The sequence below is a fragment of the Mauremys mutica genome, chromosome 4 (genome assembly GCF_020497125.1).
Source record: "Mauremys mutica isolate MM-2020 ecotype Southern chromosome 4, ASM2049712v1, whole genome shotgun sequence".
NCBI classification, from domain to species: Eukaryota; Metazoa; Chordata; order Testudines; family Geoemydidae; genus Mauremys; species Mauremys mutica.
In genome coordinates this window covers 124,297,888-124,321,779 of record NC_059075.1, presented here as the reverse complement: position 1 = coordinate 124,321,779, position 23,892 = coordinate 124,297,888, and the positions used below count along the sequence as shown (strand labels likewise).

At 46.0% G+C, this 23,892-nt stretch overlaps 1 protein-coding gene across 1 annotated transcript; it reads left to right on the top strand.

Moving 5' to 3' along the window:
- The first annotated feature begins 344 nt into the window (after positions 1–344).
- LOC123370039 (tubulin alpha-8 chain) lies at positions 345–22,390 on the top strand. The gene is made up of 5 exons (XM_045016222.1): positions 345–474; positions 10,895–11,117; positions 18,201–18,349; positions 20,063–20,743; positions 21,957–22,390. Exons 1-5 carry the CDS (start codon positions 472–474, stop codon positions 22,248–22,250), a joined length of 1,350 nt encoding a protein of 449 aa, XP_044872157.1. The 5' UTR covers positions 345–471; the 3' UTR covers positions 22,251–22,390.
- Positions 22,391–23,892: the final 1,502 nt, after the last annotated feature.

Genomic DNA, 23,892 nt, shown 5'->3' with positions numbered 1-23,892 from the left:
TGCCCCCACACACCGGGTCGGGGGCACCGCTCTGTCCAGGCCGGAGGCTGCCGGCAGCGCAACAGGCAGCTCAGCGGGGGCCCCGACCCGCGTCGCTCCGCCTCTAGCACAGACGGGGGAAGGGGCTCTGTGAGCGGCACCGCCGCGCACACCGCCCCCAGCTCCTTGGCGGGAGCAGAGCTCAGGGCCGACCTGGTACGAACGGCCCAGTGGCTGGCTCCGCCAGGCCTAAATTCATACTCGCTGTCCAATGGCAGGCGAGGGAGGGGCAGCCCCGCACTCGGTGCCCAATAGAGTTCCGGGGAGGAGAGGCGCGGTGCCGGCGCTGGCCAATGGGGAGCGAGGGGGCAATGGAGGCCGGGGGCTCCCTATATAATATGAGTCCCGCGGAGGTTGCTACTGCTTTTGTGGTGCAACTCAGACCCGTCGCGCGTCTGCTGCCACCGGAGGCCCCGCCCGTCAGCCGGAGACATGGTCAGGGGAGCGCGGGGGCGGCAGGGTTCTGCCGTGCGTGGCAGCGCCGCTGGGGCCGGGTCCTGGAGCTTGGCAGAGGTCCCCAGGGTCCGGCGCTGCCACGCACGGCAGGGTCATGGCACTATTGCCGTGTGCGTGGCGCGGACCCGGGTCGCCTCGCGGGGCGCGTCTGGGTCGGGGACTGGGCTCCCTCTTCGCGGGGGGCGGGCTGGTGCAAGTCAGCGATGCGCCAGGGGGGAGGAAAAGCGCGTATGGAGGAGCGCGCAGTTCCTGGGCTGAGATTGAGCGCTTGGGGATGGAGTGGCTACGGGGCCCAGCACCGCGGGGCCTTGATCCTAGGGCTAGTACAAGGAGTGTATGTGGGGAAGCTGATTTCTCCTCTTGGTAGCGTACCTTCCTGCCAGCATCACGCAGACGGAGCTTTCAATGGTGGCTGCATACGCTGAACCCTTCTCCTGTGCGAACTAACAAGGTTTCAAAGAAGCCGTGGTTCAAAATGGTGGTTGCTTTCTAAAGAACATGGCTGCCTCTCATCCACCCCTTCCTGATCCCCACTGCGGCATCTCACTACAGACAAGATGGTGAAGTGCTGGCTTATTAAAAAACTATAATTACTCTGCACAGATCTGATTGGGCTAGAGAGCATTTCAAATGATAATTACACTACTGCCCTTCCCGGCAGTGTGCCACTGAAACTTTGGGTGACTTCTGAGGCTATATCTTCACTTTTACATAGAAATCTTTTCACGCTGAGTTGGCTTCAGTGCTTTCCTGTAAGATTTCTTCAGAGAGCTTTCTGGCCTTTATTTCTGCCGCAGCACATGCAGCGTAACAAAATGCAGCGTTACAAAAGTGTTTTGCTTAGGATACAGTTCTTCAAAAGGGCTTGACAAAGTCTAAGATGGCAATTTGGATGCTAGGTTTTTAACATTATGGATGTATTAGGGCTCATGTGTCTTAAGGGAACCTGTAAAACTCCAAGTTGATGATGATAATGATGATGATTTTTTCCTGATAGGCGTACTCGTGCTGTTAAAGTCTATTGTCAAGCTAGTTATAAAATGAATAGGCCTGAGTTAGACTTAAAAATAACTTGTACCAAGACTAAGAATTCAGGTACTGCAGTTTTATACAAATGTTTCAACTGTCTAGCCCATGCTGCTTTTATTCCAAATATGAGATCACTGAGGCTACAGCTCTTGAAAATGAATCTCACACTTTTCACTTCAGCAGATGCTTGAAGTTTGTTCCTTTACATGGATCACATAATAACAGGCAGTGAAATCAATGGACAGTAGTGTCCTTGCTACTGGAATCTGCATTTTCCCCATTTAGTCCAAGTATGTATTTCTACAGACTAACCTGAGCACAGCTAGTACATTCAGGCATCAGTATGATAGGTGAGTCCTAGGAAGAAGAAAGCTTTTCCAGTTCATTAAAATTCTGTGCTATAAAATGCATGTGCCTAGATGGAGTGCCTGGAAAATTGCTGTGCCACCTCAAGGATGAGTGTGAGGCAAATTCGGCCAAGTAGTTTCTGATATACAAGTGCCCCCAAAAAGCAGTTCCTATAACACTGCATAGATGGAGAGCAAATTAAGGAGGTTCCATGCAAATCTTAGTCCTAGACTGCCTGGCACTGATCTAGGTTGGAGCTTTCAGTAGTGCTCAACTCCTGTTTGGGTACCTAACTATGAGCTCACCTGAAAAATCCGGCCTCTTAATGTTGGCCGCTGAGCACTTCTGAGAATCTAGCCATGAGCGTCACAAATGAGAGCTGTTGGAAACTTGACCTGAGCTCTTGAAAATCCAGCCCAAAGGGTCCAGCTCCACAAATACACAAATAAAAAGTTATCTGGTTTATTTGATTTTTGTGGAGTGAGCAGTTCTTGGCCGAACAGTGCTTTGCAGCAACTTGGACTGGAAGATGGCTGTTGGCCATATATGCTATTTCTGACTTGTGACTTGATGTTAAAGCTCAAGTACATGTGAGGCTCTTAGATTTTTTTTTTTTTTACTGCATGGCGAGATGCTTGAGAATGTGACCCATGAAGGCTCAAACCAGAAGGCAAATGAACAGACACAAACTCTTACACAGTTTTAAAAATCATGAGTTTTTTGGGGGCTGACGTGAAATTTTTTTTTTTTTTTTTGTGCTTGAGGTTGGCAGTACTGCACACGGTGTATGCTTGAAGGAATCCCAGCTGAGAGCAGGCTGATAGTGGAAGGCCGAGTGAATGAGTACCCACAAAGTACCTTATGCCTGTTGGTAGAGCTGCTCGTCTTGAACCCAGACTCATGCAGGTCTCTTGATCTGCTGATGCCTGTTAATATTTCTGTGCACTTTGCTGGTCTTATTAGTTTGCAGCTAAAATGAGAGGTTGCATAAGGTCAGAACAGGCAGAGCTGGGATTCAAACTTAAGTCTGTGTCTTAAAGACTTGGTCTGCCCTACCCTCCCTTGGGGCGGGAGGTATAGCTCAGTGGTTTGAGCATTGGCCTGCTAAACCCAGGGTTGTGAGTTCAATCCTTGAGGGGGCCACTTAGGGATCTGGGGCAAAAATCAGTACCTGGTCCTGCTAGTGAAGGCAGGGGGCTGGACTCGATGACCTTTTGAGGTCCCTTCCAGTTCTAGGAGATAGGTATAGTTCCTATTATTTCCTGCTTTGAGCAGGGGGTTGGACTAGATGACCTCCTGAGGTCCCTTCCAACCCTAAGATTCTATGATTCTATTCTATTCTACAGAGTTAGGTTGATGTAAGGCAGCCTACATCAATTTAAGTCTGTCTACACTACAGCATTGCCCCTGCCATTGTAAGTCACCCATTATGCCGACCTAATAACACCACCTCCACAAAGAGGTGTAGTGCTTAGGTCAATGTAGCTAGACACGGTGTCAGCCTATATAGACACTGTTACTTACATTGTCTTTTGGCTGTGAGCCCGGAGCGGGGAGGGAGGGCTCCAGCTGTCAGTGTCCCACAATACCCCATACAGTTAAGTTGGTGGAAGTGCTCCTGGGGAGGATGCACACTGCCAACAGAGATGAACACAGTAAGTAGTCTTAATTTTGTAGTGTAGACAAGGCCATGGAGTGTCAGTGCAATGGCTGTGTGTGAAGCAGGGACTGCAGAAGGAATAAAAGATGGTGCTGTGGAGAAGGGAATGAGCTAGGGGCCAGGAATTTTAAGCTCTACTGATCCCTGTGCAATTTTTTGTTTTCCCCTCTGTCTGGGGTTTGAGCAGAGAACCCTTTTCAATGGGCAGGAGGTATTGGAGGACTGATGGTTCTGTGGTTAATGCACTGGCTTAGGACTCAGGAAACCTGGGTTCTATTTTTGCCTCCCTGTTTTGCTTAATCTTTGTGCCTTAGTGTTCTCATCTGTGGGCTATTTTGGCTTTTCAGGGCCTGATTGACCTATATTGCCTTGTTCAGAGTTCAGGAGGTAATGTTTGGTGCTGGGTTGTCACACTTGCACTCTATGCTTTGGGAGGGCACCTGGGGGAGACTGGGCTGATCTAGGGGCCAGTGCCGTTTTATTTTGACACCATCTGTGAACCTTATGAATGGCAGGGGAAATGGGAACCATGCAATTCTCCCTGCCATAAGGACCCTTCTGGGGCATGCACACATTGTTCAGATGAGAGAAGGGGAGCTAAAAACCAACTGGTTTGGTGAATGGCCCGGCCCAGACACATACTGCTGAGGGTGGGGAGCAGAGAATGGTGATCTTCCCAGAGCACACCCCAGGCATGGTCCTCCTCAGGATTGCAGGTGTCAAACTCTTGAGCTCAGTCCCCAGTGTTTGGGAAAGGGTTATGAAGCTCCCTTTTGTCTGCTGCTCCTGGAAGGAAGAGGAGACCCTGCACTAAGCCTTGATTTGGGGATGGCCCTTCTTACTGAGTGCTGCGGAGTAATAGCACCCCTTCTTCCCACCATCCCTTCAACTGTCCCACTTTCTCAAAAAAACAAGAATTGATGAGGATTTTTGCAGGTGAATCAACATGGAGTTATGGTTGCCAGGGCTCAACACTATCCTGTGTTCCTTGTGCCTTTCTGGAATGGGAGAGTTTAATTCTGAAATACAAACACAGAAAAATGAGGAAATGCATGCTTAACTCAATATGTCCAAGAAAAAGTCTTAAGTAATAGAAATGATTACAGTAAAGGGGTAGCAGTTCTTATAAGAAATGCCAATGTTAAGCATGGAATTGCTTGGTAAGGTTCTGATTGTAGAAGGACCACCTAAGGTGATACTGGCTGTGTGGGAAGTAGGTGGCAGTGTAGTCTTGTGGATAGGGCCCTGGACTGGGACTCAGACCCTTGGTTCTATTCTGAACTCTGCTACTAGTTTGGGTGACCTTGAGAAAGTCACTTCACTCTATGCCAATGGTTACCAATCGGGAAAATGGGAATAATGATACTGACCTCTCTGTAAAGTGTTTTCGTCTGTGGATACAAAGATATTCATCCCCATGGGATGGCACTAGGAACTAGGGGATCCCCATGGGGATGGTACTAGGCACTAGGAACTCAAAATATAACAGCACCTTACCTTTCCTTAACCAAACCTGTCATTGTCTGTGCCTATTGCAACTCCAGTCAGTCCTCCTATTCGGTACACTCCAGTGAGCCTCATTGTTCTCTGACCACTAATCTGGGGAGTCCTTGATGCTGGCTAGAACAGACTGAGGGAGGAGTAAGATACAGTCATCTCCATAGGTGGATGCCTTAAAGCTGAGATGAAAGGCAGCAGAATTAAGGTTATGTGGGACCTGTCATCTTGATTTTCCAACACTTGCTTGTTTCTGGAGGAGCATGAGGAGAACGGAGGAGCACTGAGTACCACAGCCATAACTCTACATAATGAAGCTGTGGGTGTGAATATTAAAACAGAGGTTTGTGATGGGTACCTAATAGTAGGACACTGCCAAGTCCATATTTAAGCACCTCAGTAAGTGGCCTGATTTCACGTTCTAAAGTGCTGAGGATCCAGCAGATTGAGGCCACTTATTTTGGTGCCTGAGGCCTTGTCAAAACTCTGCAGTGTAGATGCAAGTTATGTCAACATACAGCCACCACTTTAATTAAATCACTGTTTCATTTCCATGCTGTTCCTTGTGTCAGCAGAGCACATCCACACTATCAGCTCTTGCATCAACACAGAAGTACATTGTGGGTAGCTATCCCACTATGCACCTGGCCACAGGGTGCTTTGGGAAGGGTTTGCAATGCCTCATGGGTAGGGCTCTACCAAATTCATAGTCCATTTTGGTCAGTTTCACAGTCATATGATTTTTAAAATTGTAAATTTCATGATTTCTGATATTTAAGTCTGAAATTTCAGAGTGTTGTAACTGTAGAGGTCCTGGCCCAAAAGGGGACTGTAGAGGGGTTGCAAGATTATTGTAGGGGGGTTGTGGTATTGCCACCCTTACTTCTGCACTGCTGCTGGTGGCAGCGCTGCCTTCAGAGCTGGGGGGCCAGAGAGTTGCAGCTACTGGCCAGGAGCCCAGCTCCAAAAGCAGCACTGCTGCTAGCAGCAGCACAGAAGTAAGGATGGCATGGTATGGTATTGCCACCCTTACTTCTGTGCTGCTGCCTTAAGAGCTGGGCCCTTGGCCAGCAGCGACTGCCTTCTGGCCGCCCAGCTCTGAAGGGAGCACAAAAGTAAAGGTGGCAATACAGTTAACCGCCCCCTACAATAATCTTGCATCCCCTGCCCCTGCAGCCCTCTTTTGGGTCAGGATCCCAGTTTGAAAAATGCTGGTCTCCACTGTGAAATCTGTACAGTATAGGGTAAAAGTACACACACGACTAGATTTCAGTGGTCCATGATGCATTTTTCATGGCTGTGAATTTGGTAGGGCCCTACACATGGGACAGGTACAGCATCACATGATGCAGGTTTCTCAATCCCATCATTCCATCCTACTAGGGATCCTATTAGGATTCCAGATGCTTTTCAGCTGAAGATGGGGGGGGGGGAGGGGGAGGAAGAGTGTGTGACAGGGAGTGTGTGTGGGAGAGACAGCAACAGTGTGTTTTTGGGGGAGTGAGAGAGTGTATCGGGTGGGAGGGAGTGTGTTGTCATGCTGTCTCTAAGTTCAGAGAGCAGCCAGAAGCCACCATTTTTCTTTGAGTGCTTGCTCATGTCCATTCCATATTAGGTGTGTGTGCTTACCACATGCACCAGTGATGGAAGTTTTTTCCTCAGCAGCATCAGTAGGGGACCAGCTCTGGCACCTTCTGGAGTAGTGCACACATGGTATGGTATAAAGGGTGCTGCCAGCTTCTCCCCCCCCCCCACCCCCTCACTTCCTTTTTGCCACCAGTGACAGTGCTGGAACCTCTGCTGCTTCAGCTAGCATTGATTCCTTCTCTGCTGCGAACTTTGAAATTCTGTAAAATAGTTACAGAATATACGTAGTTAGTAGTTTTCTTAGTTACCCATAGTAGTAGTTCTCAAACTCTTTTGTTAGTCCTGAACGGGACCCAGTTGGAGGTCAGGGCATGCCCCAGGCTTTAAGCTGGGATGGGCAAACTTTTTGGTCTGAGGGCCACATCTGGGTGTGGAAATTGTATGGCAGGCCATGAATGAAGAGCTGGGATGGCAACATTTTTTTTTTTTAATTTAAAATCAGAAGAGACACTGTGCCAGGGGCGTAGCCATGGGTGGGCCTTGGTGGGCCATGACCCCCCACTTATCATCCAGGGCAGGCCAACCCCATCACTTGCCTGACTCTGCTACCCAGAGCTCCAAGCAGTCCAGCTGGCATGCAGAGTCTTCCTGCCGCACCTGTTGGGCAAGGTGGAAAGAGTCCTGACAGACAACACAGCCTCGATGGTCTACATCAACTGGCAAGGTGGAGCGTGCTCGTTGACTCTCTGTCAAGAGGCAGTCCGTCTATGGGACTTCTGCATCGGCCACAAAATCCACCTAGAAGCTTGCCACCTTCCCAGCGTCAAGAATATGCTGGCAGACCAGCTCAGCAGATACTTCTCCTCTCACCATGAGTGGTCATTCCATTCAGAGGTAGCATGCATGACCTTTCAAAGGTGGGGAACTCCCCAAGTGGATTTGTTCGCTACCAGACAGAATAGGAAATGCCACTGATTGTGCTCTCGGCAAGATCTCCTCTCCCATGCCTTTCTCCTGTCATGGTCAGGGAGCCTGATATACACGTTCTATCCGATTCCACTCATCAGCAAGACCTGGCCAAGATCAAGAGAGACAAAGTGCAGATTGTCGTGATCGCCCTGGTGTGGCCTCACCAACATTGGTTCGGCACGCTCATGGGCTTGTCAGCGGCCCCTGCCCAACCGCCTGGACTTGCTATCACAGGACCATGGCCGGCTCCTACCCCCCATCTCGAGCCCCTCCACCTCTTGGTGTGGATGCTGCATGGCTGAACCTGGAGGAACGGACTTGTTCGGAAGGAGTCTAACAGGTCCTCCTGGGGAGTAGGAAGACCTTAACCAGACTGACATACCTGGCCAAGTGGACAAGGGTTTCCCGCTGGGCGTCCAAGCATGGCATCTGTCCCTTGCATTCTTCCATACAGGCTGTCCGGGACTACCTGCTCCATTTGAGGAACCAGGGCCTGGCACACTCTCATGAGAGTTCATCTAGCGGCCATTCTGCTTTTCACCTGATCTAAGGACAGATGGTGTTTTTCCCCACGACATGACAGTCAGATTCTTGAGGGCTCAAGACTCTTCCTGCAGGTACAGACTCCTGTCCTGCAGTGGGATCTTAACTTGGTCCTCTCTAAGCTCACCAGCCCATCCTGTGAGCCACTGGGTTCCTGCTCCCTTTCCCACCTGTCATGGAAGGTCACGTTTCTGGTGGCAGTGACGTCAGCAAGACAGGTCTCTGAAATTAATGTCTTGATCTCAGAACCTCTGTACACGGTCTTCTACAAAGATAAGTTTCAGTTGCAGCCCCACCCGGTCTTCCTACCAAAGGTGATCTCCACCTTCCATATGACCAGGACATCTTCCTTGTCCTGTCCCAAACCGCACAAGACCAGTGAGGAGAGGCATCTTCACACCCTGCACATCTGGAGAGCTTTGGCTTTCTACTTAGAATGTACCAAGCCTTTCCGAATATCGACCTAACTCTTCATTGCTACAGTGGATCGGATGAGGGGTTACCTGGTGTCCTTGCAGAGGATTTTGAATTGGATCACCCCATGCATAAGGACCTGTTACAACCTGGCGTGGGTTCTGCTGCCACCGATTGTCAGAGCCCATTTGTCAGGAGCTCAGGCATCTTCAGCGGTCTTCTTGGCACACATCCTTATCCAGGACATTTGTAGAGCTGCAACGTGGTCCTCTGTTCACATGTTTACCGCTCGTTGTGTCATTGCTCAGCAGGCCAGAGGTGACGCTGGGTTTGGCAGAGCTGTGTTGCAACCTACATGTCCATGAACGACGCCCCTCCAGGGGTACTGCTGTGGAGTCACCTAATATGGAATGGACATGAGCAAGCACTCGAAGAAAAGAGTTACCTTTTCTGTAACTGGTGTTCTTACGGTACGACTTCACTACCTGCCGGATCGGCGGGTAGCAATCGATTTCTCGGAGTTCGATATATCGCGTCTCATCTGGACGCGATATATATCGAACCCCGAACGCGCTCCCGTCGACTCCGGAACTCCACCGGAGCGAGTGGCGGTAGCGGAGTCGACGGGGGAGCCGCGGACGTCGATCCTGCGCCGTGAGGACGGGTAAGTAATTCGAGCTAAGGTACTTTGACTTCAGCTACACTATTCACGTAGCTGAAGTTGCGTACCTTGGATCGACCGCCCCCCTCAGTGTAGACCAGACCGTAGAGATTGTGTTGCTCATGTCCATTCCACAACCCACCCTCCTTCCCCACTGTTGGGGTTTCTGGTGAGAAGGAACTGGGCGGGTGGGGGCGCCCCTTGTACTGTGCCATGGGGGCGCCCCTTGTAATGTGCCATATAGGCACCATTCTAGAGGGCACCAGAGCCAGTCCCCTATGGATACTGCTGAGAGAGAAACTTCTGGCACAGTGCATGTGGCGAGCATGCACACTGAATATGGAATAGAGATGAGCAACATATCTCAAAGAACAGCAGTTATGGTAAAGATAACTGTCTTGGCAGCATAAATCTAGGCACCTATGTTTGAATCTTAGCCTTTGTTTTTAGCCCTCGGCTGGAAAGCACTTTAGTAGACTACAGAAATGGACAGAGTTGGGTCACTAAGACACTGGTGTTTCAATTGCAGCTTTGTTATTGACTTGTGTAGCTGAGATCAGATTGCTGAACCTCTGCCTCAACTTACCCATCTAATAAATCTCTGCCTACTTTTCAGGGGGTGTGGCAAGGATTGGTTTGTACAAGCAGGCCTGTTGAATGTGGACAGTCAAGCCATATGTTTATGTATTAAAAAGCCCACTGAAAAGTTGGGGGGGTTGTTGGTAATTTGGGGTAGAATCAGTATTCTGTGAGTTTAATAGTGGTGTTGACACTTTGATACTGGCTTCTGACCAGCTACACTTAGCTAGGAACAGTCCGAGTGTTGAACAGTTGAGTTGGCTGGTGGGGGGTGCAGCAGAACTTTGCTCAGAGAGTGGTAGGAAATCTTTCAGTGCTGACTAGGAAAAGAAAATAATCCTACTTACACTAAGGTATACACGCAAAGCAGTGCATGCACCTATAGCTTTGTGTAAGAACCTAAAGTTCCATATTTTTTATGAATTCAACACTAGGGGGAATCATTTTACAAACAATTACTTTCCTTGCAGGATGCACAACTTAAACTTGTTCAGAGTGTACCCTAAATGAAATGGTGAAGGGTGACAGTTAGGATCTGTTTTATGTACTTTTAAGACTAATGGGATAGGGAAGGCATATTTTTTGGCCTTATATATGCAAATTTAAAAGGGAAAAAATGAAATAGCCTCAGTTGCCTTAAAATATTGTGCTCCCTCTGGTGGTGGTGCTGCACCTGATAACTTCTGGAGCTGGGTTGGCACGGATAATACCAATGACACACAGGCTGGTGCTGGCCAATTAACCTTCTAATTACACTCAAAATGGAAAAATCAATATTTCTCAAATAGGGAGAGGACAGAATTTGCTGGGGAAGGAGGTGAAACTTTTACATTTAGGTCTCTGAGAGGACATGAAGAATGAGCCTATAAAATGTTACTTGACAATGTCCAAAGGGTTTTTCTAGATGAAAATAGATGACTGAAGGAAGGGTTTGTTAAGTTATCTGTTCCAGTTGTCACTAACCCTAATACAATGAGGCCAATGTTATGGGTGCAGTTTTAATAATTCTGCAGTATGGTAGTTCCAAGCAGTCTATGCTGGGTATTTTGCTAGTCAAGAAAGCCACTGTTCCTGCCAGAAACCTTAATTTTCTTCTTTTTTTCTCTGTACAGCGTGAGTGCATCTCAGTCCACGTTGGCCAAGCTGGTGTGCAGATTGGCAATGCATGCTGGGAACTCTACTGCCTGGAGCATGGCATTCAGCCCAATGGCACCATGCCAAGTGACAAAACAATTGGTGGTGGTGATGATTCATTTAATACCTTCTTCAGCGAGACTGGTGCAGGAAAGCATGTCCCCCGTGCTGTGTTTGTGGATCTGGAACCTGCAGTGATAGGTAAATACAGTCAGCAGTGTTGTATTAATTTGTAAGAGACATGCCATGGGAACTGGCACAACTGACAGGCTGGAATGTTGGTCTGAGGGTCCCATTTCCCATCTTTCTGTTCTGATGCCTTAAATATTCTAAATGCTTTAAATTCTCTCTGTACAAAGCTTACCCCAAGTATGTAATTATTACTCTTCTGCCAAGCAATGCATAAGATTTTTGGCTTTTTCATTGTCTCTAGACAAGGCATCTCAATTTAAAAAAAAAAAAGACATTAAGCACTTTTAACCTATGAAACAATATGTCAGCAAAGTATTTACAGGCACCAGCAGGGTTTTTGGATTTACTGGGTACTATACATCCTGAGAGTTCTTTAAGCACCTTGCTATTGTGCATTAAAAATATTCTATATGCTCCAAGGCTTTGCATTTTATTTTCTTATAACAGTAACCACACTTGTGGAAACCAACAGGACTGAGTTGACTACTTATGATACTTGCTAGTGTCTCACTTCTGCAATTCTTTCTCAATCCCCTTTCCTCCGCTGTCAGCATCCTCCTTTTAGCTCAGCTGGCATCTTCCAGCTACTGTTCCCTCTTGACTTCTTCCAGCCTCTTTATAAAATTACTTATGCACTTTGTCACTGCCCTAGGCCCACCCCCCTTTTGCTGTCTTCCTGTTTATTCACTTTCACTCTTCAGTCCATGGTTCTTGTACATGCCTTGCAGTGCTAATGCAAAAAAGTCTGGCAAAGATGTGCTTTAAACCAGTGCATTCTAGAACTTCACAGATATCTCTTAGCAAGTCCATTTCATTTGGTGCCTCTGGTTTTTTTTTTCCTTTTTTTTTTTTTGTGGAAAAAATAGTTTCCCCTTAAATAGCAGCTTACTAGGTTACAAATCCTGTTGGGTAAATCGTTATACTGATCTGCACCAATAAGTAAGGGAATTCTCTTCAAATCTCATGCTGCTTTGTCAGGGTTTTGTTTGTTTGTTTTTTAGGCTTAACTTTTGGGTTAAAAGCAGAATATATGCAAAAACAGCAGACAACTTCATCTAGAGTTAATTATAAAACCCAATATTACTTTCTGCCTGGCTTTAATTAAACTCTGGTATCTCATTACCATACATTTTAGAATTGCTAAAGCCAAATGGGATAGGAAGTCCTGTGCTGAACATACCCTGCACTTTGTGGTTTGGCAGAAGGAGAGTTTTAAGTCAGTAAACCATGAGTTCAGATTTCTTTTTTTTTTTTCCCAGATGATGGCTTCCAAAGGAAGCTTTTTAGTCCTTGGCTAGTGAGATTGGCAGGATGTTCTCAGGTAGGCACACACAGGACCTCCTGACATGTAGGACTGAACAGCAACTAGGACAATCCAGTTCTTCAAGTGTTAGGCTGGATAAATATTCCACAGTTGGTGATTGCTCATTCAGTGCGCTCACATAGCAGAATTTTCTAGCTAGCAGTGTCTTTTGGGGAAGTCCAAGTGTTCTTCCTCTCATGTGCTTGCAAGGGTATAAAGGGTTGAACCAGTCTGCAACACCCAATTTCTTCTCTGTGGCCTGGGGTACGTGAAGAGATCGTCACCAACAGTATTTAACTTCCATTTCAGCATTGTAGTTACATAGTCAGTTTGGTTAGGTCTATGGGATGCTGTGGGGGGGGGTGCGGCGGCAAAGGAGATCTTCCCCCAAGGTTACCGATGGTCAGCCATGCCAGCTGGTACCGTAGGAAGTCCCTAGGTTTTAACTGCCCATCCTGCAAAGTAGTTATCCCTGTGAGTATCTCTCAGTTGCACCAACCTGCTTTGACATTGACCAGGCAGCAGATTTGACTCTGCCTGAGGACAGCATACCATTCATTATAGGATCATTGCCTTCCCTTCCTTTTGGCAACCATCAGGCTCATTTCCATCAACCCTGGTCCATCATCACCTCAGTGTTGGGTATGGGAGGTGGTCCAAAGAAGCTATGCCATTCCGTTCCTATCCTCTCCCTATCCCTCCTTAGGGACCCCTTCCAAAGAGCCTACTTAGACAGAAATGCAGCCCCTTTTTGCAGTGGGCACTATAGAGGAGGTACTTCCTCAGTAGAGAGGAGAGAAATTCTATTTAAGGTACTTCTTCATCCCCAAGAAGACAGAGAGCCTCAGACAAATACCAACCTCAAGTGCCTGAACACATGTCAAGAAATGAAAGTTCAGGATAGTCTCCCTCACATCAATCATCCCATCCCTATATCAGGAGAACTCTTGACCTCAGGGATATGTACTTTCACACCAGCATTTCCCAAGGTTTGTGTTGCACAGCAATCACTACCACTACCAAGTTTTGCCTTTTGGGTTCTCAGTGGTGCTGCACGTGTTTACTAAGTGCCTTGCAGTGGTGGCCTACCTTGGAAGGACAGACAGCCAGATGTTCTCATGCTTAAGCAAGTGGCTGGTCATGGCCACTAAATCTCAGGTCTGGGTCAACATCCCGTCCGTTCTCCAGCTGTTTGCACATCTAGGCCTGCTGGTGAATGAGAATAAATCCCCATTAACACCTGTGTGGCACATAAAATTCATTGGGACCATATAGCTTCTGCATGGAGTAATTGCCTAACTACCACTTGACAGGTTCTGGATGGTGCATGATCTCTAGCCCCACCTATAGTCCCAAACCCTGATGTACGTAAGATCATGCCTTCAGCTGCTGGGTTTTATGGCAGCACCTACATTCTTTGCCCTGCACACAAGACTCTCAGCTTCCAGAGACTTTAGGCATGTGTGACAATGCAGTTCTGGTGGGACCCAATTGAGTGTGCCAGTTCATGACCAATTGCTCAAACAGGGCAGTCACAGCCCAAGGCTGAGGTTTTTCCACCTCTAAGGCAAACCAAACCAGCCAGACAAAAATGACTTTGGTTTCACCCCACTGGCTAACCACAAGTCACACAAGCAATTTCCTTAGACACTCCACTCTCCCAGTATCACCACCAGTCCCACTCGTCCTGGGGATGAATGGTTATAAAAACCAACACCCCAATAAAAGAAAAAGGTTCGATCCCAAAGAATCAAGCCCCAGACCCAGGTCAATATACACATCAGATCTTACCCACAAATCATGCTGTTGCCAATCCTTTAGAATCTAACATCTAAAGGTTAATTCATAAAAGGAAAAAGATAGAGATGAGAGCTAGAAGTGATTAAATGGAATCAATTACATACAGTAATGGCAAAGTTCCTAGTTCAGGCTTGTAGCAGTGATGGAATAAACTGCAGGTTCAAATCAAGTCTCTGGAGTACATCCCCAGCTGGGATGGGTCATCAGTCCCTTGTGTAGAGCTTCAGCTTATAGCAAAGTCCCTCCAGAGGTAAGAAGCAGGATTGAAGACAAGATGGAGATGAGGCATTAGCCTTATATAGGCTTTTCCAGGTGTAAGAACCTCTTTGTCCTTACTGTGGAAAATTACAGCAAAATTGAGTCTGGAGTCACATGGGCAAGTCCCTGCATACTTTGAGTCACAAGGCATATCTGCCTTCTCTCAATGGGTCAGTTGTGTAGCTGATGGTCCTTAAGGGGCCATCAAGCAGGCTAGGCAGAGCTAACACCAACTTGTCTGTGGTGTCACCCAGAAGCAGAGCACAAATACAAAATACAGACAGTATAGAGCCAATACTTATAACTTCAACTACAAAATGATACATACATATAGACAGCATAATCATAACCAGCAACCCATAACCTGGTCTTAGACACCTTAGATGACCCCCTTTACCTAAGATTTGGTGCCACTACAGGACCTTGGTTGCAAACCATGTTCTATATGGTCCCAGTTTATAGCAATAACGTCACAGCATGGCAGTCCTAGGTCTACTGGCTGGCTCTCCCTCTGGTAGTCCTCCAGTCTCTAGATTAGTGGAAGGACCCTGGCAACATTCACAAAATCTCCATTCAGACTCAGTTCACTTTCAAGGGCCTGGGGGAGATTGTAATACCATGTAGTATCTTTGAAGACCATATTGTATTAAGCTAATGAATTGCTGTGGATCAGGGATTTTATGCAACTCTTGATGGAGCATTACCACAGTACCTCCAGGAACACAAAACAGTAGAGGTGACTAAGTTGAATCACTTGGGTTATAAACACATCCAGAGAGGTATACCCCCTGGGAAGACTTGCATATACTGGTTCATGGGTTGTCCAGAGACCAACAGACAAAGAAAACATTTTTGATATAAAAAGATTAATCTTAGGACCACCTTTCTGTTAGCAAATAGAGAGGACCTTGTGTCCAAGGGGGGGGCCCAACTCTTACAGAAGGTTTGGAAGGACTTGGTCCAGCTAGGACCCTGTAAGATGGATGGGCACCTCCTAATATGTTTACAGTATGCTTAAATCTGTTTTTCTCTGTAATGCTTTTACCTTAAGAATAAATGTGCTTGCTTAGAAAGTTGTATGGCAACTTGTAACTGTTGGCACTTGTACCACTGTTCATAGCCCGGGGGGGTGGAAGGGAAGCTATTTAACATCTGTATCAATGACCTGAAAGAAAATATTAAAATTATCACTGACAATGTTTGTAGATGACCCAAAATTTGGGGGAGTCATGAATAATAAAGAGCATCGATTCAGAGTGATCTAGGGTGCAATCAAACAGTGCGTTTTTACTATGGCTAAATGTATCCATCTATGAATAAAGAACATGGTCCATCCTTGCAGAATGGGGGACTTTATCCTGGGAAGCACTGACTCTGAAAAAGAATTTTGGGGTCGTGGATAATCAGCTGAACGTGAGTTCCCATTGTAATGCTGTGACCAAAGGGCTAATGTGTTACTGGGGTGTATAACCATGGGAATCTTGAACAGGATAAGAGAGGTTACTTTATTTCTGCATTTGACAGCTGCTAAGGATTGAAAACATTCCTACAGTGAGAGACTCAAGGAGCTCAACCTATTTAGCTGAGCAAAGAGAAGGTTAAGGGGTGACTTGATTAGTCTGTAAGTATCTAAATGGGGAACAAATATTTAATAATGGCCTCTTCAATCCAGCAGAGAAAGTTGTAACGATTCAATGGCTGGAAGTTGAAACTAGACAAATTCAGTCTGGAAACTTTTAACAGTGACTGTTCCAATCATTAATTATGGTACTATGTACCAAGGGTCATGATGGATTCTCCCTCATTGACAATCCTTAAATCAAGATTAGATGTTTTTCTAGAAATCTACTCTAAGAACTACTTTGCAGAAGTTTTCTGGCCCTAGAATCCCTGCATCCTAGATTTCTTCCTAAGGTGTCAGAATTCACATCAGTGAGGTCATGCACCTACCTGTGTTCTTCCCCAAATCTCATGCTAGCAGAGAGGAGTATAGTCTGCACCCACTGAACATGCACAGAGCCATATTGTTCTACGTGGACAGGACGAAATCCTTCCAGAAGTCTCCCAGGTTGTTTCTGGCCTACGAAGAGAGAATCAAAGGATGGGCTGTATCTATACAAGAGATCAAAATGGATAGCCCAGTGCAACAGGGGAAGAACCTGGCAAAGTACAAGTCCACTCCACCAGAGCCAGTCCACCTCTGTATCCTCTAGCAAACTTGCCAATCCAGGATATTTGAAAAGCAGTGACCTGGTTGTCTACACATTTTAGCAAAGCACTACATATTGGTGCAAGCAGCCAGGGATTATGGAAGATCATGTTAGTCTGTGTTCTTAGAAAAAATAATGGGCTAGCACTCATGACCCATATGCCATCCCGCCTACTTTAGAGTCCTGATGTCATTGGCTCTTGTGAAAGAACTGGTGTTGGGGTGATTCTGCCCATCATGCCCTTGTGAAATGCACGAGGAAGGAAGGGTGCATGCACCAATCCAAATATACTCCTGACTAGAACATTCTCTGGCGCTTGCGCACTGGATATGTGCTCGCCAACTGCAGAATAGTCCACATCTTGAACATCAGTTACATACTGCCAAAGGCAAGTTCTTACATCTAGTTTAAAAAAAAAAAAAGACTGAGGACTGCATCCTGGACAGAGAATATTGAGTAGAAATAGAGGTGATATATTGAGAGCGAGCATGGGTGAGACAACTACTGAAATATTTTGTCCAGTTGTAGGATCCCTATTTTAAAAACAATGTACAAAAATTGGAAAGAGCTCAGAAGAGCTATGAAAACATTGGGAGGAAGAGTGGGACAAAGTTGAAATGACTTGCTCCTGGTTGATAAGTAAACTGTACAGGGAGAAGATATTCTTCAAACTAACAAACAAAGGCACATGGTTAAATGGCTGAGGTTAATCTAGGGAAAAAATATTAGAATAAGATGCAGATTTATAGCCATTTGGTAACCAACCATTTGAAGGAATTATTTTAGGAAGTGGTAAATTATCATTTAGGCCAGATTTCTTAAAGGTATTATAGCACCTGGAGTGATCTTCAAAAGCACCTAGGCATGCTTAATTCTCTTCTGGCTTCACTGTGCATTTAGGTACTTTTGGGGTGCTTTCTGCATCTTTAGGTGCCTAAATATAATTAAAAATCATGATTCTTTTTCTTTATTTTTCTCTATATCCTTCAATAGAAATGGGAAGTTTTTCCACATATAGCCCAGTAACTGGTGGTTGAATTAGACATTTGATGTATGCTTATGTAGTAGGAAAAGAACTTTCTCCACTGCAGGAATCGTAGGAGAAAGTCTCTGGCCTGTGTTATGCAGGCGATCAGCCTAGATGATCATATTGTTCTACCTTTTGGCTTTAGAAATCTGAGTTTATAAAATATGGAAAATTGCTGCTTTAAAGCAAAGTATTTATGAAACATAAGTTGTTTGTATAGTTTAATATTTGCCGGTACCAGAGTGGTATTAAGGCCAAAAAATTCAGATTTCATACCTAAACAAGTGACTTGGTTTTCTTGGATGTTAAACATCCACTGAACCTAGTAAGCATCCTGGGCATCTTCTAGCAATGGCATCTATAAAGTCAAGCCATTTTTGTTCAGCTGTCTAGAGGTGGGTTTGGGTGCCTTATTTTGGCATGTGAGCTTGAAAACTTTTTGTCTAAACCAAAATTAACTTACTGTAAACTCATGCACAATATTCCCTTTCCAGACGAAGTACGAAATGGGACATACAAGCAGCTTTTCCACCCTGAACAACTGATCTCTGGCAAGGAGGATGCTGCTAATAATTATGCTCGAGGTCATTACACTGTTGGGAAAGAGATAATTGACCTTGTTCTGGAGCGTATCAGGAAGCTGGTAAGTTCCAGTTTTTCTGCACTGAAGATTGTACCTTTTTTAAAGAGCTTTCTACATCATGGTTTGGAAATTAATCTAGTTAAGTGCTCAGATGTGTGGGGGCTCAGAATTCAGCTCTGTAGTCTGTTGGGTCATATATAGATGAAAAAGCTATGGAGGTCTCCAGCAGCTGTAAAATTCTGCCATTCTCTTCAGTCATGTGAAAATGGACTACTCCAATCAGAGGAAAATCTAAGATTCCCTTGTGACTGTCTTCTTGGACTGCAATTGAACCAGCACCCTCAACTTGCCTAAAAGGCATGTTTATATCAAACCAAAAAGTTTGTTTCAAGTTTGTCTGACAAATTCACAAAGGCCAAGGCTGAGGCCTATCCACATAGCACCCTGGTTTGCACTATTATCAATGAGAAGGACCAGTCCTCAGCTGCAGCCACTGCAGCGTTTTAGCCTCCACACCTGAATGCTTCTTTTGTGGGCTGAAGTCTGATCTTCATGTTCCAATGTGTTTCCTTCAACTTCATTGTTTTGTTAATTTTTTTTCTTATGAACAAAGATACAAGGTGGGAGAGAAACTGTGACCATGCTGTGAGGTCTCAGGTTCCCTCAGTCTACACACCATGTGGTGAAGTAGCTGAGGTGAAGTCCAAGTTTATTTTCTAGCTTCTTTTAGGGGTAGTTAGTATGTGCTTTGCATAGTCTGTATTATGGGTACAGAATGCTTTTGCCAGTGCATAGAATTTCCTTCTGGTTTGGTAATATGCCATATGTGGTGAAAGTCTCTCCCTACAGTACCCCAGCTGCTTTTTGAGCCCCCGGAGTCCTTGCTCTAAATATTCAATCTAAATTAGGGATGAAGTGCCAGGGAAGTCTTTCTAAACAAGTCTGAGAGTGCACACAAAAGACTAGATCAATAAATTGTCTTGTTCCCTTTTTTTCCTCTTGCAAACTGTCAACACTTGTCAGTTGGTCCTGGGAGTTACTGCTGAGCAGTATGTGACGCCACACCCTTGAGGCGAAAGTGCGGTGTTAATCTTTAACAGCTCAGGGAAAGATCTGAACTAGAGCTTCCTTGAATAGTCCAATATGTTGCAATTCACCGCACTGGATTCAACAACCTTCTTAAGACATTTTCTGGGAATATGCAGGGCTTAAATCACACTGGAACTTAGGCTAGTAGTCAGTTCTAGATCTTCTCCAGAACATCAAATACATTTGTTTATAAATAGTAAATATAAAAGTGGATTGATTTTTGGCTGATTCTAGACACTGCTGGCATGCAGGGTGAATGGCTATTTGCTTAAATGACACTAAGAAGCTGACAAATCCAGCTGTATCTCTCACTGAGATGAAAAAGGGTGTAAATGGGTCTTGGGAAATATGGTGCCACTAAAGTGGAGTGAGATAGATCTGTACTACGAGAACTCTCAGTAAATGGACGTCCACAAATACTATAAGCAGGCTTGTCTGGTTTTGGCTTCTGGGGAGGATGGTTGTCCTGATTAATACCCTGATGGATCAATAATTTTTTTATCTCTCTCCTCCTTCTCTCTCCCTCTTTCCCCCCCCCCCCCCCCCCGGAGCTTGAAGGGTTTTCGCCCATCTTTGAATTCATAAGAGCTGAGCAGATGTGTGAGCTCCTTGGAAAGAGTGTGTGTGTGTTGTATTCTAAATGTTCAGACTTTTCCATTGTAAAATATTTTTTCTTTCTTTCAGGCTGACCAGTGCACTGGTCTGCAGGGCTTTCTGATTTTCCACAGCTTTGGGGGAGGCACTGGCTCAGGCTTTACTTCACTGCTGATGGAGCGCCTCTCAGTCGACTATGGAAAAAAATCCAAGTTAGAATTTGCAATCTATCCTGCACCCCAAGTCTCCACAGCAGTTGTTGAGCCATACAACTCCATTTTGACTACCCACACCACTCTGGAGCATTCCGACTGTGCCTTTATGGTTGACAATGAGGCCATCTACGACATTTGCCGTAGGAACCTGGACATTGAACGCCCTACCTACACCAACCTCAATCGCCTCATTGGTCAGATAGTGTCTTCCATTACTGCCTCCCTCCGATTTGATGGTGCCTTAAATGTGGATCTGACCGAATTTCAGACTAATCTGGTGCCTTACCCCCGTATTCACTTCCCATTGGTAACCTACTCCCCAATTATTTCAGCAGAGAAAGCCTACCATGAGCAGCTCTCTGTGTCTGAGATCACCAATGCTTGCTTTGAACCATCCAATCAGATGGTGAAGTGTGATCCTCGCCATGGCAAGTATATGGCCTGTTGTATGTTGTACCGTGGTGATGTTGTTCCCAAGGATGTCAATGCTGCTATTGCTGCTATCAAAACCAAGCGCACAATCCAATTTGTTGACTGGTGTCCTACTGGTTTTAAGGCAAGTCTCTTAATAGCTGCTAAATAATTATACAATGGCTTTTTACTCCCTTGTTGTATATCAATGGCTTATTGAAATATATTCTTAAAGCTGCCGTGTGGGTATCTAGTGGGCTTTATAAATATCTTAGGGGTAGGAGCTTGCAGTTGTTTGTGTGCAGAGCTCTTTAGACAGTTATATGAAGTAAAATTTATGATCTGGAGGATGGCATGGATTGCACCCTCAGCAACTTTGCAGATGACACTAAACTGGGAGGAGTGGTAGATACGCTGCAGGATAGGGATAGGATACAGAAGGCCATAGACAAATTGGAGGATTGGGCCAAAAGAAATCTGATGAGGTTCAACAAGGACAAGTGCAGAGTCCTGCACTTGGGAAGGAACAATCCCATGCACTGCTACAGACTAGGGACGGAAAGGCTAGGCAACAGTTCTGCAGAAAAGCACCTAGGTGTTACGGTGGACGAGAAGCTGGATGAGAGTCAGTGTGCCCTTGTTGCCAAGAAGGCTAACGGCATTTTGGTCTGTATAAGTAGGGGCATTGCCAACAGATCGAGGGACGTGATCATTTCCCTTCATTCGGCACTGGTGAGGCCTCATCTGGAGTACTGTATCCAGTTTTGGGCCCCATACTACAAGAAGGATGTGGAAAACTGGAAAGAGTTCAGCGGAGGGCAACTAAATGATTAGGGGGCTGGAGCACATGACTTGTGAGGAGAGGCTGAGGGAACTGGGATGATTTAGTCTGCAGAAGAGAAGAATGAGGGGGGATTTTATAGCTGCTTTCAACTACCTGAAAGCAGGTTCCAAAGAGGATGGATCTAGACTGTTCTCAGTGGTACTAGATGATAGAACAAGGAGTAATCGTCTCAAGTTACAGTGGGGGAGGTTTAGGTTCTATATTAGGAAAAACTTTTTTTTCTCTAGGAGGGTGGTGAAGCACTGGAATGAGTTACCTAGGGAGGTAGCAGAATCTCCCTCCTTAAAGCGTTCTTTAAGGTCAGGCTTGACAAAGCCCTTGCTGGGATGATTTAGTTGGGGATTGGTCCTGCTTTGAGCAGGGGGTTGGACTAGATGACCTCCTGAGGTCCCTTCCAACCCTGAGATTCTATGATTAAAATTAATGTCTTGCTTTTTACTATGTGGTCAGTAACTAATCACAGCCATCACCAAACCCTACAGGAAAACTTTAAGTGTGTTCTCCTCTTTTCCAGGTTGGTATAAATTATCAGCCCCCAACCGTTGTTCCTGGTGGTGATCTAGCCAAAGTTCAGCGTGCAGTCTGCATGCTCAGCAATACCACAGCCATTGCTGAAGCATGGGCCCGTCTGGACCACAAGTTTGACTTGATGTACGCCAAACGTGCCTTTGTTCACTGGTATGTGGGAGAAGGGATGGAGGAAGGAGAATTCTCAGAGGCTCGGGAAGACTTGGCTGCACTTGAGAAGGATTATGAAGAAGTGGGCACAGACTCAATTGATGGAGAGGATGAAGGCGAGGAATATTAAATTTCACAGAAGCAAAATGTTAAGTTTTCCCATTTTACTACTTTTTCCTCAGTCTAAATGGGAAACCTCTGATGAATGTAAATCCATTTATTTTTAGTATTCCATACCAAACTGCTTAGAATAAACCTTTTTAATCAGGACCATTTGCTATCCTTTAACTTTGCAACAACTGACTCATTCCACCATGTATAAATGAATAGCCAAAAGTTCTAAATATTAATATCTGTATCTGAGTGACGAGCAAGTTTTAATTATGAAAATGACAGTCCAAGTGCCTTATACAATTTACCAGAGCAACTTCCATTCCTTCGTTAGAAATGGTGCCAGTTCAGGGGCAAATGGCCCATATTTGCCTTTTGTACATTTCCATTCATATTCTCTAAGGGCTTGGCTACACTTACAAATTTGCAGCGCTGCAGCAGGGTGTGAAAACACACCCTCTCCAGCGCTGCAAATTGCGGCGCTGCAAAGCGCCAGTGTGGTCAAAGCCCCAGCGCTGGGAGCGCGGCTCCCAGCGCTGTACGTTATTCCCCACAGGGAGGTGGAGTACGGACAGTGCTGGGAGAGCTTTCTCCCAGCGCTGGCGCTTTGACTACACTTAGCGCTTCAAAGCGCTGCCGCGGCAGCGCTTTGAAGTGTAAGTGTAGCCAAAGCCTTAGATGAAACTTCACTGTGAAAATCCACATAGACTGGAGCTTTATAGCTTACAGAATAGTCTCTTAATGAAACCGTATAGGAGCACCCTACCAAATTCACGGCCATGAAAAATGTGTCATGGACTGTGAAATCTGGTGGTGGGTTGTTTTTTTTTTTCCCCCTATACTATGTAGATCAGGGGTTCTCAAACTGGGGGTCGGGACTCCTCAGAGGGTTACAAGGTTATTACATGGGGGGGTCACAAGCTGTCAGCCTCCATCCCAAACCCTGCTTTGCCTCCAGCATTTATAATGAAGTTATAAATTAAAAACTCTTTTTTATATATTTAAGGGGTGGGGGTCGCACTCAGAGGCTTACTATGTGAAAGGGGTCATCAGTACAAAAGTTTGAGAACCACTGATACAGATTTCATGCGGGAGACTGGTGTTTCTCAAATGGGTGGGTCCTGCCCCAAAAGGAAATTGCAGGGGGTGGTGTGCGAGTTATTCATTTGGGGGGGGGGGGAGTGTTTTGCAGTATTTCCATCCTTCTGCACTGCCTTCAGAGCTGGGCAGCCGGAGAGCAGCAGCTGTTGGCTGGGTGCCCAGCTCTGAAGGCAGCAGCACAGAAGTAAGGATAGCAATACCATACTATGCCATCCTTACTTCTGTACTGCTGTGAGTGGTGGCTCTGCCTTCACAGCTGGGCTCCCAGTTAGCAGCTGCTGCTTTCCAACCACCCTGCTCTGAAGGCAGCGCAGAAGTAAAATAACAAGGAAGACAAGCCCCACGTTCACAATGGCAGATGCAGTCTGACATACACAGTCATGTCTACCCTGCAATTAAAAATGTGGGGCTGACCTGTACTAGCTATTGCAGGCTGTCAAGGCTCATGCTAAGGGACTGATCAACTGAGATGTAGATGTTTGGACTTTGGTTGTAGCTTGGGGTCCTGGGCCCTGTGAGGTGGGGAGTGTCCCAGAGCTTGGGCTGCAGCCTGAGCCTGA

What these genes read in the sequence shown, in the direction of transcription:
- LOC123370039 (XM_045016222.1), top strand. An exon ending in TGGAGCGTATCAGGAAGCTG is followed by an intron (nt 18,350 to 20,062) that starts GTAAGTTCCAGT and finishes TCTTTCTTTCAG; the next exon opens with GCTGACCAGTGCACTGGTCT. An exon ending in GGTGTCCTACTGGTTTTAAG is followed by an intron (nt 20,744 to 21,956) that starts GCAAGTCTCTTA and finishes CCTCTTTTCCAG; the next exon opens with GTTGGTATAAATTATCAGCC.